The 19,493-nt window shown below is 35.3% G+C and overlaps 1 protein-coding gene across 1 annotated transcript; it reads left to right on the top strand.

Annotated features, from left to right (window-relative positions):
• Window positions 1-6,743: 6,743 nt before the first annotated feature.
• On the top strand, window positions 6,744-13,424 carry LOC126692973 (transcription factor bHLH48-like). The gene is made up of 7 exons (XM_050388803.1): window positions 6,744-7,583; window positions 7,665-7,784; window positions 7,886-7,951; window positions 9,273-9,341; window positions 9,886-9,957; window positions 12,157-12,364; window positions 13,057-13,424. The coding sequence occupies exons 1-7, from the start codon at window positions 7,092-7,094 to the stop codon at window positions 13,092-13,094; spliced, it is 1,065 nt and encodes a 354-aa protein (XP_050244760.1). The 5' UTR covers window positions 6,744-7,091; the 3' UTR covers window positions 13,095-13,424.
• Window positions 13,425-19,493: the final 6,069 nt, after the last annotated feature.

Raw genomic sequence — 19,493 nt, forward strand, 5'->3', positions numbered from 1 at the left:
AGTTAAACTAACTTAAATATTTTCTTAATCAAATTAATGTTATGATTTTGAGATACACTTCTTTAGATAATTAATTTGCTTCTAATTATAACCATACAAGTTTTGATTTTAAGAGCAAATTTTAATTGCTATGTCTAATTTGATAATACCATTTAGATGCTTTGCGAAGAGGGTCAAGTGTTTTGTTTTTTTTTTTAATAATCGAGAGACAAAGAGTTTAAGTAGTAAATAAGGAAACTTAGTGGATTAATTTTAAGTTTTTTTTTTTTTTTTTTTGATAGATACGATAGTATTTCAAATTTATAGTGTCCGCTTCAAAATGATTACTCTTTATCATTAAATTAATTAAAAAGTCAATTAATTTTTAGTGTAAGCGAGAATTAAATCTTAGATCTTCTATTTAAGGACAAAAAACTTTACTAATTCAGCTAACCGAACTTACATATATATATATATATAAGGGCTGTAGATTGCTTTGTGGATTGGATTTGGATGCATGTCAATATATCTTTGGTCAGGATGTTACTAATTAGTGCACTGTATGTTCAGCAAAAAACCAAAAAAAGAAACTAGTGCACTGTGTGACCCTTTTGCAATTGATGGACCTTGCCCATTGATTGCGAGAAAAACCGTGGGAAATATTCGGTGTGGCCCTAGCTATGAGACGTCCGGCTCAATCAAATCTTTTTTTGATTTTAAATGTGGGCATCTCGCAAATGTAGAGGGGCTATTTTTCATGGTGTGATTCATTGATTTAGTGAAGTATCAAAATTAAAAATAAAATTTAGAACAATCGGATTTTTAAAGATTTTGTGAGAGGGGTAGTAAATACTTACTCTTATTGTGTGATACTGTTAGATTTCCAACACAACAGGCAATTATGTTAAGTTACCATTGTAATTTGCATATAAAATTAACACTTTAGGATATATCTAGCAAGAGTTATTCATTAGAAATTTTTATGGTCCCACAGTATAGATGGTAAATTGGTAATCCTGTTAGGATGGATGTTTGTAAACTTCTACATGTCTCTTAGGAAAAGATATAGACGTTTACTAAAAGATGTATCTTATTTATGAAACATGACTCTTTAATAAATTACTAACTTTAATATTTAATACCTTCTCCAAAAAAAAAAAAAAAAAACCTTTACTATTTAATTAATTCCCTATTGCAAATTGGTAAGGCAACACATATCACCAAGTAAGAGTTACTGTATGAATAAAGCTGCACCATATTATAGTGTAATTACCTATCACTTTTGTAGAACAAATAAAAGTTTCTTTCCAAATTAGTTTAAAAAGAAACTCTTCAAACTCCTCATATATCTTTATATTGATTGTGAATTTTGAAAATCTAACTATTAGATTGCATATTTTTATTATATCTTTCATGCTTGCAAAATTTTCAAAGATCAAAGATCAATTGCCATGTCATTAAAAAAATGTTAAAATTTCAAGTTTTTGTGATCTAAAATTGTGTATAAAAAATAAGTTTATTGATCGAATAGTAAATAACATCCAATTTGAATAAAATTTGATATGTATGTTAAAAACATAAAGAACATGAAATTCAATAGTTAGATTTTTAAAATTCATACTAAAAAAAGATGTATATGAGAAATTTGAAGAATTTCTTTCTAAACTAATTAACAATTTTTCTATCATCAATTCCCCTTAGAATAAGATTTTTTTTGGTTGTTTATCTTTGAATGTACTTATGTACGTAATAAATAAATTTAAGGAACCAAAGCTGTTGCGTGAGTAATCTAGTGTAATAAACGTGGACGCTCTCATTATTATATTTGCTAATGTCGAATTTGCCATAATCAGTACTATATTCACCACATGATGGTATTTATAAAATAACAGATTAAATTTCTTCTTTATCTTAAACAGAAACAAACAAGAAATAATAGAAGTTTATGAGAGTTAGATATTAGAATGACACAAATTGTGGGGGACAAGGTAGGGAGAATGACTAATTTGGAGAAACAGTTAGGTGACTAATTACAATTTCATTTCTCACACGCAAACTTTATTGCATAATACAGTAGATCCAACGGAATAGGGATGGAACTCATGTCAAGATTAGAGTACATAGTTGTCAAGGGCCACCAAACGTAGGTGTCAATAATCTAGGATTTTTTTTCAAAATAACACTCATTTTGAAACAATTTCATTAGTTAGCCCCGTTTCCAAACTAATTAGGAAATTAACAACTTAAGTGTGTCAGACTCGAGTTTACTATAGCAACTCGAGTCTAAGAGACTTGTTTTATGTGTTTTGCGAAACATGGAACTCAAGCCTGTGGAGCTCAAGTTCCTTAAAGTGAAATCGAGATATGGTTCCTCATCGAAACTATTCCACACTATGAAGTCCAAGCTTCTTCGTAACTGAACCTCAACCCACCCAAACCCACAAGTTCGAGCTTCTTCTTCGTCATTGAAACCTCAACCCACCCAAACCAACACAGTGAAGAGTACAAGTTTGAGCTTCATCTTAGTCATTGAAACCTCAATCCACCCAAACCCACACTGTAAGTCAACATCTGAAAACAATACTGCCAAGGCCCGCCGAGTCTGACTTTGAGTTCCGAGTCAACATCTAAGCCGCAATCACAACATTGATCAAGTGGGTTTGTTGATTTCGTTATAGGTCTCTCTGGGTTTGCTTGGATTTATTGGAGAAGAAGAGTTTGTTCTTACTGAGAGAGTACTGAAATCGAGTTTGTAAGGCTTGATTTCAATTTAAAGGAAATCGATTTCTACGGACTCGATTTTAATGATAGAAAACGAGTCTAACAAACTCGATTTCAAAAAGTAAATAGACTCGTTTTGTTAGATTGCTAAATAATTTCAAAACCTTGCTAACTAATGAAATGGTTTGAGGGATTTGGTTATTTTGGAAAAAAAAAAAAAATCCAATAATCTAAAACAATATTTTACAATAAGAAGCCTTAATACCAAATTTTTAAGATCGATTTATGGATTTTAGTATATTAGTTAGGATCGGTCATATATATGTATTATTTTTCTCAATTATATTTATTTACAACCATATTTTCTATTATTTTCCTAATTATAGATAATTTTTTTTATAACTTATACTAATATTATTTTGAGTCTTTTTTAACTTTTTTTTTTTTTTTAATTCTCTCAACTTGGATAAACTCATTCTTTCTTAGTGGTATATTATTTGTTCTCTTATAAATATAACCAAATCATCTCAAACAACTCTTTCTCATTTTTTTTTTTTATTAATATGAGTTATCTTTATCTATGGATTTTCCCATTTTAAATCTTAAAAAAAAAAAAAAAAAGTATTTGTCCCCATTACCCTCACTTGACAATGACACACCTACGTAAAATGTATTGATAATGTATATTATACAAAATATAGTACATAAAATAGTAAAATAACCCTAAAAATTAAATGAAAGAAAATGACGGGTCATCTTCTAAGAGTAAAAACAGTGTCGTGTCTTGGTTCATGTTTGGTCCCCGTCCTATGGGACCAGAATAGCAATTTACGGCCCGAGTGTTCGAACACGAAAAGTACAGTTCTCTATTGCGGTTCACATGAATAGTCCATATCTCAATGAGCTCTCTATGTCTTCATGGGCTCCAAGCCTCCACCTAAGGACCTCTCTCTCTTTGCTCTTCACTTCTATCACTTACTAATGCCGTGTAGGCCAGATTACACTACATTTTTTTTCTTTTAAATTATTAGTCATCATCATATATTTTCTTTGAAAACTTTATTTCATATTTTCATCACTTTAACAAAGATGAAAAGAAACCTGTTTACTATTGCTTTTTCCTTATTCAAGTCAAAATTGATCGAGTATTATATTATAGCTTTAGATTGACTTGATTAGTGACTATAAAATATGCCTTTTAAGTAAACTTTGTGTAGAGGACATCAACTCTACTTGATGTTGAGTCAACAGTCAACACATCAAATTGAGCTTTCATACACAAATTGAGTTTTCCCGTTTTATTATTTGATATTAAGTTAGAATGACTTGACAAGGACTTCTACATCAAGTCTTCAACCCACATTTCTCTCCTAAATGAAGGGATAGAGAGATCACACATCTCAATAACTTAAAAATAAAAAATAAAATTTAGAATGACTACACCATGACAATAATTGAGACAAAATTTATTTTATATATTTGATTTAACATCTTCACCTATTTATTTTAGTTTTTTTTTTTTTTTTTTGGGGGGGGGGGGGGGGGGGTTTCTATTTGGCTTATTTGGGCACGTACAATTTTTTTAAGTCATTTTTCTTAAATATAATTGTACTATTAGACATTTTTTTATTAAGCTAACCCAAGTAGACATTAAGTATAAAAAGTTAAGTTGAAATGAATGTGACCAACTAAATAAAATAAACATATGATGAATTAAATAAATTATTTGATGATTCAAGGAGATCATCAATTGTCATAAACTTAAAAGTAATTTAGTCATGAAAAAAATTATGTTATTAAAGAAAAATATCAAAATATATGAGAATATCTTCTTCTTTTTTTAAGTCTTCAATTAAAAAAACTATACAATTAGAACCATACATGTGAATTTTTCTCTATTCTTAAAAAATTAGTTAACATGTTACAAATTTTTTTTTTTCCTTTCTAATCAAAAGCCTCTTAAAGTGGGATTCAAAGTTTTATTTTTATGGATTCCCCTCCTCCAACTCACCTTTTGTACAATTAAGATTAAGATGTAAAATCTACCTTATAAGTTTGACTGAAATTCATTTCAGTCTTTTAACTTGACTTTCATTCAATTGAATCCTCTAAATTCCATATTTATTCAATTTTAGGTCTTTCATCCAATTCCAAAAATATAATGGCCATTAAGTATGCAATTAACTAATGGAAAAAAAATTGAAAAAAAATTCTCATTTAAAAAATTCATGTGAGATGGTAGCACCAAAGGTTTTCATGGCCTTACGGGAGTATAATTTAGGAATCATTTGTAGTGTTTAAGTTCATATGCTATCGATTTCAACTTTTGTGACAAATGATACTTTGCAACATTCTTTCAGCTAACTCTATAGTGATTAATCTAAGTCAAATCCTATTTCTTCCTTATAAATTCAACTTTGTTTTTTTATTGTAGCTATCTTTTGGCTATACCATGGAAGATCGTTCTTTGACACACCTTCCAAGAAGCAAACAAATGTGCTGACTTTGTTTTACAAATATAGAAGCACGACAGTAAGTTGAGAATTTATTTTTAACACCTGTCTCACTTTTTTCTTGGATAACATGTTTTAGAATACTTCAAGTTTAAATACTTTAAGAATAAAAAACTTTATTAGTTGAGTTAATTATAACATTCCTGTGAAATTAAAAAAAAAAAAAAACTACTTTTATGTATTTTGTTTATTGTTGATTTAATAATTCGATTGAGGAAAAATAAAAAAAAGTAGAGATTGACACATGTCACAGTAGAGAGACGTGTCCTTTTTTTGGTCACATATTATCATCCAAACAAGTTTAATGCCCAAGCCTAGCCAACAAAAAACTTTAAGATATCTTTATTAGAGCACTAGCATTGAGAAATGCTAAAGTCATATTTAAAGCATTTTTAACATTTTAGAGGACAAAATCACTTACATCAAAGAGTGCTAAACTGTACTATTGCAAAAATTTTTGCAATAGTGTTACAGTACAATTCTAAACTTAGAATTGTACTGTAGCAGAATGTTAAAAAAATATATATATATTTTATTCGCTCCTGTTTCTCTCCACCCAGAAGTCTTCTCTCTCTCTTCCTTCTCTTCTCCGTTTCTCCATCTCTGCTCTTTCCTCTCTACGGACCAAAATGCCACCTCTGCTCTCTCTTCCTTCTCTGTTGGGTCCGGTGTTTAGGTTGTGGTTGGGTTGTGGGTTGATTGGTGGGTTGATCGATGGTGGGTTGATGATATTTTTTGAATGGGTTTGCTCCGGTGGGTTTCGAATAGGCTAGGTTTCAAATCGGCGGTGTGGATTCGGATCGGTGGTGGGTGTGGTGGCCGTTGTTGGCTTTGGTTTGATGGTTTGTGTGTGGCTGTGTGTGGGTCACTGTGTTGGTTCTCTGTTTTTTTTTTTTTTTTTTTTTTTTTTTTTTTTTTTTTTTTTTTTTTTTTTTTTCTGGCTATGACCGGTGCTTAAAGGGGTTGTGGGTGGTGGTTGGGTCTGGGGTTTGGGTAGTGGTTGGGTTGTGGGTTCGGTGGTGGATTGATGATATTTTTTGAATGGGTTTGCTCCGGTGAGTTTCAAATGGGTTGGGTTTCAAATCGGCGGTGTGGTTCGGATCGGTGGTGGGTGTGGTGGCCATTGTTGGCTATGGTTTGATGGTTTGTGTGTGGCTGTGTGTGGCTCTGTTGATGGGTCTGTGTGGTTCAGTGAGAGGAGCTGGTGCTAGAGGTTGAGGGAGGTTGAGGGAGGCTGAGGAAAAAAAAAAAAAGAACGGTTGGAAAGCCTAGGAAAGTAGAACTGAAAAAAAATTGGTTAAAAAGAAATAATAAAAAAAGATTAAATAATAATATTTTAATAAAAATAGAGTTTTAGGATGTGAGAGGTATTGTAAAATGGGATGGTATAAGTAATAAAGTGGTTTTTTGGGATGGTATAATAGTATAGCATAGCATTTTTCAGTGCTCTGAAAAAAAAAAGAAAAAGAAAAACGAAGAAAGAAAACGATAAAGGAAAAGAGCCTTAGTTATAAGTAAGCTCTGGGGACCCGAAGCAACGTTGCTTTCGCAATACTTCAAATGGCTGAGGAGTAATCTCTCAGAGAGACACAGAAACAGAGAAACAGGAAAAAAAAAAAAAAACACTCAGAAAGAAAGAAACTGATTGACCGCCATTGAAGCACCTGTCCCTCATATAATACTACTACTCCTTGTATTATATATAAACCAACATTTCAGCGATCCTTCCCCCATTCTCTCTTCAACTCCATTTCCCTCATACAACAACATATAATACTACTGTACTGAGATTAATTAGGCCCTAAAATTTCTCAATTTGGAAACTTTTTTTCAATTACTGAAGTGTTTAATTGAAATTTCAAGTGATTGCAGCTCTCAATGGAGCCAAATTCAGCAAGCTATGTGCTCGGATCCTGCCCAACCCGACCCGAACCCGAGGAAACCGGACTCGAATCCCTTCAATTCCGCGACGAAATCCAGCGGCTCATGACCGTGCCGCCGGAGAACGCGAGCTCCTTCACGGCGCTTCTGGAGCTCCCGGCCACTCAGGCCATGCAGCTCCTCCACAGCTCGCCTCACTCCGCCGGCGGCGGAGGCGACGAACACAAACCCTACTCCTCCTCCTCCTTCACCAACGGCAATCTCACCTTCCCTTCCAACAAAGCCCTAATCGAACGCGCCGCCAAGTTCTCCGTCTACGCCGTCGCCGCCGACGCCGAGATCTCGCCGGAAACAAGCTCAGTACCGTCGAATTCAAGCGCGAATTTGGACAAAGTAAAGACCGAACCAGCCGAGACCGATTCAAACCCTGGCTCATCAAACAAGAATCAGACTCAGAAGTTGGCGAAGAGAAAGGAACGCGAGAAGAAGGTAAAAATAAATCTCCGGTAATGGCTTTTTGGTAATTTTAGTGTGAAGCTAAGTCTAATTTGGGGGAAAAATTGAAATTAGGGCAAAGAGAGTGCCAAAAAAAGCAAGAACCAGAGCTGTGAAGATGCAGAGAAGCTTCCTTACGTCCACGTCAGAGCTCGTCGTGGTCAAGCTACGGATAGCCATAGCTTAGCAGAGCGAGTTAGTATTACTATTAATCTCTTTAAATCTTAATTAATCAATCATAGAACACTGATTAATCAAATCAAGTACTTATTTTTGTTAATTAAAATTTTGGAAAGGCGAGGAGAGAGAAGATTAATGCTCGGATGAAGCTTCTTCAGGAACTGGTCCCCGGGTGCAGTAAGGTTTGTTTTATTATTATTATTATTTTATTGGAATATACATTAAGGAAGGTTAGTTAATTAGATCTTGTTCTTGTCTTAATCATTCTTATTTGGTTGGTTAATCATTTGATTCTGTTATGACTTTATGAGTGTCCCTTTTTCTAATGTGTCCGAATTGTCTCTAAAAAGTTCGATTATGTTACGTTAGTATGACTTTAGGGGATAAAATACAAAGGTGCAGAAAAACTTGTGAGAACTTAAAAAATTGAATAATTTTTGAAAATTTCTAATAGTGCCTATTATAAGCCCAAACATCATGTGGTTTTTTTTTGTATTTAAGTAATGTTACAATGACAACAATTTTTTTATTATTATTTTTTTGTTGACAATTGACCTTATTTTTTAAAAGAGTGGCTTTAGACTTATTAAACTTGTATTATGCGGTTGCGGTTTAGTTACTGGTGTGTCATTGTCACCTTTTCACAAAGGTAAAGTGGTTACTTTTGTACCAAGAAAAGTGAAAAGTGGGCGGTGTCAAAAGTGGCATTCTCGTAACTCCACTTCAGGCGGTTGGTTAATAGTCCATATCAGAGGTTAATTTTGTCATTGCATTAAAAAAATTATTCAATTCATTTGGTTATAGTTTCCATTTCATTTGCTGTGACTTTGACATTTATCGCAAATCTCAAAAAATTTATTTGGGTCGGGCCGGGTAGTTCAAATTTGATAGACTAAAAGATTCTAGTTACAATCCATATAATGACGAAAATACCCTTCATGGGTTAGACTCTGGAATTTTAGCCAGGCGAATATGCTTAAATGCTATAGCTGGAAGCTGCTTTTGAAGCACGGGGAGGGGAGACAAGAAGTTGGACATTTTTTTTTTTTAAATATAAATAATTTTATAAAAATGTATGTGGGTCCCATATGCAAGGGAAAGTTTGATATACTTGTGAGGTGCACGGTACAATCACCTCTTACCAGTTTGGTATCCATCCTCAATCTGATGACGAAAAAAGGGGTGACAAAAGAACAATATCCATTTACAAACGTAGCATGTATGTACCAAAAGCCTAAGCCTAACTACATGGAGAGACGTGATGTGATAGTCCCATATGCAAATTTATTTTATTGAATTCAAACATAAACCAAATCCACACCTTCATGCTTTGTTTTAACTGATGATAGGCATAGCAGGAACTTGAGTCTTTCCTTGCAGCACCATCCATAAACTAACCCAAAGTTTGCTAACACACTGGATGGTTGAAAAATCAGCTAGATTTTCTTTGAAATTGCCATGCTTTCTATTTAGAAAGTTACTACAATAATATTTTCTATGCAGATTTCAGGTACAGCATTGGTTCTGGATGAAATTATCAACCATGTACAGTCGCTACAACGTCAAGTTGAGGTTGGATTTATGCATCCCATACACTAAGATATGGTTTTAACAATTGTATGAGATGGTTTAAGCTTGAAATGAACTTTGTTGGGGCAATTTTGTGATAAGGTTTAAATGTGGAAAAGAGTGGATAAAAATGTAAAAGAAGAGGAGAGAGATATTGAGATGTCTTGACACGGATAACAATTGCTACTTAATTAGTTAGGTGGGTTATATAAATTGGTGGGTTTTTCATCATCTCCTTATAGATTTATGAGGCTTGAAAATTCAGACTGACTTGAATATATGTTCGTATTTTAGTTATTTATGTCCACTTTAGTTATTAAATTAGATTAAATACATATCTTTTTCTTTGTCAACTTGGTGTTCATGACGCACGTGAACAGTGAAATGAAGCTTGTGAAATGAATTTAAACTCCATATAAGTTTGAATTTAAACTCCATATTTTAGTTATTTTTACTCCATACAAATGGTGTTAAAATTATATGGTAGTAATGCTTGAATTATCCGGTACTGGTTTGATCTTCTGATTGAATAATTCTTTGGTTTCAGTTGTTATCAATGAGGCTTGCAGCAGTGAACCCAAGAATTGATTGTAACTTTGACAGTGTATTTGCTACGGAAGTAAGTGTGCAAACTTCTTTATCTTTATCACCCTTTTAGTTTTTGACTTTCTGGTGAAAAAAAAATATATATGTGTGGTTTGGCAATGAGTGCACACTTTATCTAGTAGGTGAGTTAGGATATAAACATATTTTAATTCAAATTTGGCTCATTATAGACCCACCCAAGATCTTAATTGGTTGTTTCCACCATTATTATGTACCAGGACAGTTTGTCAGAATTGGACCACCTATTCTATATCCTATCTTTCTCCATTAATATCTTTCGCTGTTCATTAGAATGCGATTGATCACAAGCAGTTACCATTAGCCAATTTAAGTTTCTTTATCTGCTGTCATTATTTTAGTGGGATTCCTGTAACAGTGGATCCGAACTTAAAGGTTAACATTGTTATGGTGGGTAGACTGCAATTTAGGTAGTTTTATCATATCATTATATAGACAAAGAAATTAAGAAATTTGTGTGTACACATGCCATAAAAATTAAAATTTTCTTGTACTCATAATTCATACCACACCAACTAAGGAACTGCGTAGTCACCGATTGAAATGTATAAAAGTAGTATCACCAGCTTACCCCTTTACTACCGGAATCCCTGAATAGTGAATATTCTTGAGTTGAATGGTTGGCATGATGTGATTGGCATTGTACAAGTCCTAGAGGCTTTGTTGTGGATCATCGGATAATAATTAGTGTTGATGAACCTCATTATAGTTAGGGGTGTCAAATGGGTGGGTTTGGGGTGGGCATTATTGGGTTGAATATATAAAACCCATTTACCCATTAAAACCTATTTAACTAGTTACTTCTAACCTAAATCCAACCCAACTCAATTATTATGGGTAAACCCCAACTTACCCAATTACCCAATTATCAAAATTACCAAAATGCATTAAAAGTGAAAATGACCGAAAATTAAAGTGTTATGTCATGCCTAGTTTTGGTTCAATTAAACAGTGATGTGTAACTATCTATTCCATGTCATTAACTAAACTTAAAATAAATCTTTAAAAATATTTTTCTTTTACAATATTTCTGATTTTTTGGGTATTCAAAATTTTCCCAAGAAAATCAAGATTTTCTTTCCAAATAAAGACTAAAAAATCAAAAATCAAAACAAAAATCCAAAGGAAGCCAAGCACATGGAAACAAGCACAGAAATAAAGAAAAGAACTTAGATAGAAATTTCTTTCCACCATTTTTTTCTCAGTATCCAAACGAAAATCCACCAGTTTTCCAACCATGAAAATCAAGCCCAATTATGAAAACCCAGCCAAGAAAGCACCATGAAAAACCCAGCCATGAAAACGAAGACCTAACCAACCCTTTAAACCCAAATTGAACCATGACAGGTCAGCAAATAAAAAACAACAATCCAAGCACACAAACCGATCTCCAGCCTCAGCAGCACCAATATCAATTTGACTCGAGGAAATTGCCACCGATGTCGGTGACGAAGGTAGGTCCTAGCAGCAGCGGAGTAGGACGCGGAGTTGAGGATGGTCGGAGATCGGCACATCTTTTGATGTTGAGGAGGTCGAAGAGAGACATAATGGTGGAAAAAGCTGCGTTAGGGTTTAGGTTCAGTGAGATTGTGCTCTGTTTGATTTTGTTTTCAGTTATGGCCACCGATAAAACTCAAGGTTGGAGCGGCGACTCCTTTGACCATTACACGGAGTGCAAGTGCAGCGGTGTGAAGAGCTAGAGAGAGAAAGAGAGAGAGCAAACACGAGAGAGAGAAGTGTTTGGAGGCTGAGAAAATGAAGGAAAATGAAAACCTTCTTAAGACACTGATGAATGGGTTTTTATTTATTTATTTATTTTTATTTTTATGGGAAGGGTTGGGTTGAATTTAGGTATATTGTTTTTGGGTTAAATGAGTCTCAATGGGTTTTTAGTTAAAACCCAATAATTATTGGGTCTAATTGGGTTAATGCCCATTTAACCCAACTAATAATTGGGTGGATTTGGGTTCAATTAGAGTGGGTGGGTTTGGGTGGACAGATGAGTTTGGGCTTACTTTATCGCCCCTAGTTATAGTTAATATATTATAGGGTCTCCAGTTTTCCCTGGTTAGCTTAAGAGTATTTTGATTCACTTACTTTAACAAAGTTCGTAAATTTATGGAGCAAAACCTCCCTTAGTTTAACGTTGGAGCTTTATCCTCATTGTATATCACTAATAGTTTCTCTTCTCCAGGGTGGACCTTTAATCGACAGTAACATCCCCAGCATGGTTTCTCCTCTAATGTGGCCAGAAAACCCATTCACTGGAAACAGAGAGAACTTTCAACAGCCATGGAATTTTGATGCACTTCAACAACCACTTTGGGGGAGGGAAGAAGAAAACCATACTTTCATTACTCCAGAGAACTCACTTTTGAGTTATGACTCCTCAGCAAATTCAGGTAGATTAGGTTCAGCATAATCAGGCTGCATATCACCCCTCCTAAACTGATATCATTAAACTTTTTCAACAACCATTAGTGACAGGATTCTAATGAGAAATTATAGGGTTATTTATTAATGAAGAAAAAAATTTGAGAGATAGTCTGCTATCCTTCCTCTCAAATGGTACATATTGGTGCTTAAAGTATATTTTAGTAAATGCAAACCACTTGACCACTTGAAAGTGGGTCATTACATCTATTCTCGGTATCACAGTAATATGGAAATTTTATTGCATAGAATAATTCTTTCTAGCAGTTATGAAAGTGAGGATTATATGGAAGCATTGTACTGATGATTTCATTGACATTTTAAAACATTGATTCCATAACAAAAAAGCTACGTACTCATCCTTTATTTGGAGTAGAGAAATGGATAATAGAGAACATTTGATTTTTAGATTCTTGATTGTCTTTGCTTCCTCATCATATTCTTAAACCATAAAGTGCTGCATCATTTTATATGACAGCCAAAATAAGTTTTTCACCAAACTAAGGATCGTTATTAGTTATTACCCTTAGTGGTGCATCATTTCATAAGATGAAGTTGGAAGCATATTCTGGGTTTCATTTTGCAAGAAGAGAAGTTTAAATATTATATTCTTTTCTTTTCTCCCCTGGCATCATTTTAACATAAAATTTATATGTTGCAGCGTCTCTGCATTCAAATCAGTTGAAGATGGAGCTGTGAAAAGTCATAGTGAAGTTGTACCAGTAGCTAGTAGTGTATATATCCATATAGTATTGGCAGTTTAGCAAGAAGTAGAGCGAAGGCGCCAACATTCATGGTTCACCACGTGGGTTTTCATGTCTTCTATTTGTCAGTCAGTTGGAAACCCTAGCAGAGGATGATAAATTTTCGGAAATGTTATTCTTATATATTATTTATATCTTACTATATATACTAACTTTGAGGATCACTCAATCTAATACTTGGTTTTAAGATGATTGGTTAATTTACTGTTGTAAACCATTGAACAAACTTCCGCTTAACTATTATGGAAGTCAGCTTCTTTCTTCATTTGTCTGGTGTCAACGTATCTGCATTTATTATGAAGACAAGCCTTGTGCTAAGCACAGGCTATTTAGGTCATGAATAATGTGTAGTGCATCTTTTCTGGCTCCTCCTTCGTTTCTTTTACATGAATTCCCCGTATTAATCTCAGTGTGCATCATAGCATGCCAAACTTGTCTTAAGTCCGTGATTTTCCTGTCCTGGGTTCTATGATCTGACACTATTTATAAACAAAACAATAGGGTTCACTCTCGTTTCCCTTACATATTAGTTGATTAAAATATTTTTTTGGATAAAGTTTGATTTCAAATATGTTTGGAGTTATCTTTTTTAACTCATTATGTGGCAAATTTTAAGAATATATATCCAGATGTATTATTTAAAATTTTAAACAAATCACACGATTCATTATAAAATTCGTGTGACTAAAATTATATATGAATGATCTCTCTTCAGCAGTTACAAAGTAGCTAATTTGGAGCAAGATAACTCCAAACGTGTTTGGAGCCAAACATTCTTCTTCTTCTTCTTCTTCTTATTATTATTATTATTGGGATGGCCACACCACACTGTTAGAGATATTATGGCCTAGAAGGACCAAATTCATTAAAATTATGTACATGTAGATTAAACAAAATATATCTTCATATTACTTTTAATATAAGCACTACTACAACTTTAGGGATAGTCTAGGCTTAACTCAAAATATAGAGACGGAACTAGTTGAAGACATGGCCCCCCAGATTTTTCAAAAATTATGGTTAGTATTCTCAAAAAATTTCAAATGTACCCCAAAATATATACTTTTGGCCTACCTCCTCCAAAAATATTTACAAATTGACCCAATAGACACAAATAAAAGCTATCTGCTGTTTTGTGTGTGTGTGTGCGCGCTGAATGTATCTGCTGGTTCATCCTTTTTTGCCTTTTGCCCCATGAATAAATAAATAAATAAAATAAAAAAAATCCCCCGATCAAAACAAAACCAATTATTCCAAGAATAATAAGAATAACCTCTAGATAAACCAAAATTAAAAACAAAATAGAACATACAATATGATCTTTACTTGTGTCGGCAAATATTGGATTGTAATGTTATAAGGTGATAAAATTTGAAAATTCCTCAAACTTTTTTTGGTTTATACTTCAGGCCCCTAAGCTTGAAGCTTGGTTTCGAAATGTATATACTTTTTATTATTTGGTTAAACGAAAATTTCATTAAAGAACTAACTAGCTAAAGTGGCAAAAGTAGCGGCTAAAAGCCAACAAAAATACGATCCAGTAGCATCCAAATTAACAAGGGATGATTTTTTTTTTTTTTTTTTTGAGAAACCAGACTGGAAGTCCAGACAGGGCAAATATATTAAAAGTAATAATAAGATATATTTTAATATAAGCACTCTAATGGACCCGATCCATCAAATGTTGAGTTACTAGAAATAGATGATCTGTTGCTTTGTAGTGTGGACGAACGAGCAAACTGACAGGCCCATATTGGAATCGTTGTGGACCAGACAGATCTGTCATGCCTGATTGTTCTCCATCTTACCCTCTTTATTTTTATTTTTTATTTTTTATTTACAAAAGTCCCGACTTCTGTGAACTTGTGAAGAACATAATTTGAAGTGTTCTTTTGTCAATCACATTGCTACCAGAACATTCAAGCAACCACTTCACTGTTGTTGTGAACTTTTTCTTCGCCCTACGGGGCCATTTTAAAAAGAAAAAAAAGCCTTGTGAACCTTTAGAAGTTTTGAGGGCATATTTTTAACGGCAAGATGAAACCGATGCTTTGATGCCTGATTAGGAAGTAGCTCTCCATAGAAGATAATGCTGAGTGTTCTTTTTTTTTAAGAAAAGTAATTCTAGTACCACATATTTTTTTCACACTTTGTTATAATTGTCGTATGTGATAGATTGTAAGTAATGAAGAAAAAATGATGGGTCCATATAATCTATATATATAATAATAATAATAATAATAATAATAATAATAATAGTAGGTAAAGTAAAGAGAAAATCCAATTAAATTTCAAATTAGAATTCAATTAGAGTCTAATTTTGCGCTATGTGTTTCATCTAATCTAAATTTTAAAATTTTGTGCCAAGTGAGTTAATTTAGTGTAAAAATTGAATTTCAATTAGAGTTTAATTTTGCCCCACGTGTCTCATCTAATCTAAATTTTTAAAATTTTGTGCTAAATTAGTTAATTTAGTGTAGAAAACAAAGAGTCCAATATAATAAACCATAAAAAACATTATCATATAACTAAAAAACATTCAAATTTATAAGTCATATATATAAATATATGTATATTAATAGGTAAAGTTTAGAGAAAATTGAATTAGAATTTGAAATTATAATCCAATTTTGCGCTATGTGTATAAATTTATATGGGAATAATAGATGAAACTGAGAGAAACTCAAATTAGAATTCCAAATTAGAGTTCTAATTTTGCGTCATGTGTCCTACATTATTTATTCTTCCACAGCCATGCCACCACTAAAGGGCTCCTCTTCCACACTTGGAAATGCAACAGAGAGGGCTGCAACCGTTTCCTCCTCCAGAGTCCTACCAACCATGGGAGGAGGTATTTCCACCTAAAAAAAAAAAAAAAAACAAAGCAATAATAAGTGTAGGTAACAAGGTGTCACAAACACACAATACCAGAGAAGGGAATGAAAGCAAACAGAAAGAGGCATGAATGAGGAAAGGCCGTACCACATCATCACCAGATGACTGACTTCTACCTTTCTTGGAATCTGATTTGCATTTGGACTGCAAAGAAAACAACCATTCATCAGCTAAAAAGGGGGAAGGGGCTGTAACAACAATGACAAACATAAAAGAGAGAAGAAGGAAAGAGGTCTTGCCCTTCTCTCTCTCTACAGATTCTTTGATGGTCTTTTGTTTACTATGGGTAAGCCCAGAGGGTCCTAAGGGGGACTGAGATACAAAATCAGAGGATCCCAAAGGACCATGGACTGAAGAAGTCACATGAACCCGGAAGAAAGAAGACTCTACCTTAGTCTTCATTCGGGTCCTTGTAGCTAAAGGTTGCCTAACTTCTTTTCCCTCAGAAATCACCAATTGCTTTTAGGATTTCCCAGTTTTTTTCTTTTTTGCCTCGGGTCAGCCTCTGTGCCCTTTGCACTTTCTTTAACTTCATCTTCTTTCAATTTTTCCTGCTTAATCCTTTTTTCCTTGCCTTTACCTACGGGAGTGGCAGTGCCTATCGCCTCTATTGCCCCCCCCCCCCCCCTCTCTTAATGGGTACCCTAGAAGAAGTACCAATGATAAGGTCACATCCTGACCAAGTTTCTGGAAAATCCTGTGCATAAGTCACCCAACCTCCACTAAAAGCATGCCATTCCGCAAACCCTGTCTTGCTACTCACAGCAGTAGATACAATTCCAGCAGTAGGGAGGGATAGGCCCTTGTTGGATGTCGGAGTAGAATAAATGCTAGGATTAGGGGCTTCCCTAATCGTGCTGGAACCAACATAGTCAACAAAAGATTTTTGTATTCTCCTCCAATAGCCAGCATAATCATTGGAGACAAAAACTCCTCTCTGGGAATTAGGCACTACAAACTGAGGGCTCCTCCGCGACTAGTAGGAGTAGGCCTGGAGTCTCAAAAAGGGGTCTAAAGATGGAAGAGATGGTACTATGTCTTTAAACACAGGGGGGATATCTTGATTAAAACCGAATTGCCGGAGTACCCGGTGTGCTGAGTAATGAGTATACCTGGGGCCACTTGAAGAGGGCACAGGAAGCCAAGAGGGACTAATACAAGCTAGGTAGGCTAAACTACCCTCATCACCACGGCGCAAATCAAAAGTATTTCCTGTAGAAGTAAGAAAAAAAGACAACACAGAATCACAAGCAAAGCCAGGGCTGAACTCCCGGGGAGAATGCCAATGTAGATGTCCTGCTTGATTAAACAACTCAACCAGGTTAAAACTGCCACCTTTCAGACTAATCCAGCGAAAGATGATAGGAAAAGTATCAGTTAAATTACCACAAAGACCTTTAATTATATCAAGGGATCCCTGGAATTTGTCTTTCACAAACTTCAAATTTCTACACTTAGCCAAAGTAGCTGAAGAACGATCCCACATGAATATCTGAAGGATGGCACAGTGAAGAGATGAAGTGATTGCATAACAAGAGTCACTTTGGGCTTCGTCTCCATGAAGCTGGTCCAGTTGAGAATAGACATGGCCTAAGAACATGGGGGGCTAAAGGATACTAAGCGCCTCGGGCCAACTTAATTGCCAACGGGAAGAAATTGGACTTGACCCCGTACCCGGGGAACTCACTAAACAGGAACTTACTAAGCCAGAACGCCAGGAAACTGGCTGGCCTAACTTCCTTATTTTTCTCACGCGAAAGGGTCATAACCCATCTCCCCATCCTAGCTGGCTTCCCACCAGGAGAAGCAATGCGCCTACCAAAATGACTGAATAACTTGTCTTCTACCTCGAGATCCTCTTCACAAAAATTAATATCAAAAGGATTCTCATCCCCGAACACCAGGAGAAGGAAGTTATTGACCACATCCTCTAGGGCGATCATCAGCTCACTAACAGAAAAGAAAAAAGTGTGAAGAGAAGGGTACCAATGGCGTACCAGATGCCTGAGACCCTTAGCATCCCTAAAACCCTCAAGATTCCTAGAAATCGCCACTGCTTTCAGGATCCCAGCACGCTCTAAGCGACCCACGAAATCCTCATCAGAGAGTTCCCTATCCACCCAGATGGGCCAACCTTGGATCTTCCCAGGAACGAAATCAAAGAAGATAGGAACCGCCTCTCGAAGTCCCTGCCTGATCTGAAGATCAAAAATCTCTCTAGGGTCTGGAACCTGAGCGGAACCAACAAAACCCGCCTGATCGGAGAATACCCAGGCGTGAGGGGATGGAGGGGCCTCACCATGGGACACCCTGAAGGAAAAATAGACTAGGGGTATACCAGGGGTCCCGTAGGGAAAAGGCTGGGCGCTCAGTGACCTCATGAGACTCTCCCTGAGTAGAACCAGAGGAGCCTTCACCCTCAGAAGGGCTGGGAGTACATTCTCTCCTTTTTCGAAAAGAAGAAGAAGCCATTAAAATAATGGGTATGTGGGGAAGTAAGGAGATTTGGAAGAATGGAAAAAGAAAAGGGAGTAGCAGACTGATTGAAAGAGAGAAAAGAGACCTAAGAGTGGAAGATTTAGGGAAGCAAAGAGATAATATGAAGCACCCGCAATAAAGACACAAAGAGCAGTTGAAGAAGACAAAGTATGGAAAGACGCGCCAGTTGCCAAAAATTTAATTTTAAGGTAGAGATTTATTAGCAGTTATTAATGGCAGTTACGGGGAACGTAAAAAGTGGGTGGAGGAAGTTTTTACTCCAAAACTCAATTGCCATGTCCAGTGCAAAGGGGGGAAATTACAAAATAAGGAAGCACAACATGTAGAAAAGACCAGGATACCCCAAAAGCAGCGGAAAAGCCAGGATCCTGAAGAAAAGAAAAGGGGAACCCAGGGATAATTAAAATAGTGAAGAAGGAAATCCTACGGAAACTAAAACCTTGAATTACTCACGCGTGGGCTTCAGGCAACCCACGAGCTCGGGGGGCTAAATGTTGAGGTCTAAAAAATCACAGCACCCAAGCCTAAAGAAATAACACAAGGGGCCATAGAAAGTGAACCTAAGAAAAGGTGGTAAGCCCAAAAGGCTTGAAGTCCAAAAGCTATAAAGGGACAAGCCTTAAAGCCTATGAGAAAAGAAGGAAGAAAAAGAAAAAAAGGCCCAGTCTATCAAAATCGGAAGATTGAAGAAAGACTAGTGTAAAGAGCTGAGTCGGGATTCCCAGAGGCTGCCAAAGGCTCGGGATCCCCGAGACATGTAACGCAACTAAGATAGGATTAAGATAGCTCAAAGGAAACGCCAAAAGAAACACAAGAAACGAAGGACAGAAATGTCCTTCTCAGGCACCAGAGATGCAGCAAGAAAAGCAAAAAGCTTAGAGTAACCACTCACGATGCAAGGGAATGGTACCTCGGGAAACCAGAATGAGTAGCTATAAAA

This window comes from Quercus robur, chromosome 7 (assembly GCF_932294415.1).
Source record: "Quercus robur chromosome 7, dhQueRobu3.1, whole genome shotgun sequence".
NCBI lineage: Eukaryota > Viridiplantae > Streptophyta > Magnoliopsida > Fagales > Fagaceae > Quercus > Quercus robur.

Coding starts and splice junctions, on each gene's coding strand:
- LOC126692973 (XM_050388803.1), top strand. CDS start 7,092: ATGGAGCCAAATTCAGCAAGCTATGTGCTCGGATCCTGCCCAACCCGA. Junction 9,342..9,885: donor CGCTACAACGTCAAGTTGAG/GTTGGATTTATG, acceptor CTTTGGTTTCAG/TTGTTATCAATGAGGCTTGC. Junction 12,365..13,056: donor TGACTCCTCAGCAAATTCAG/GTAGATTAGGTT, acceptor TATATGTTGCAG/CGTCTCTGCATTCAAATCAG.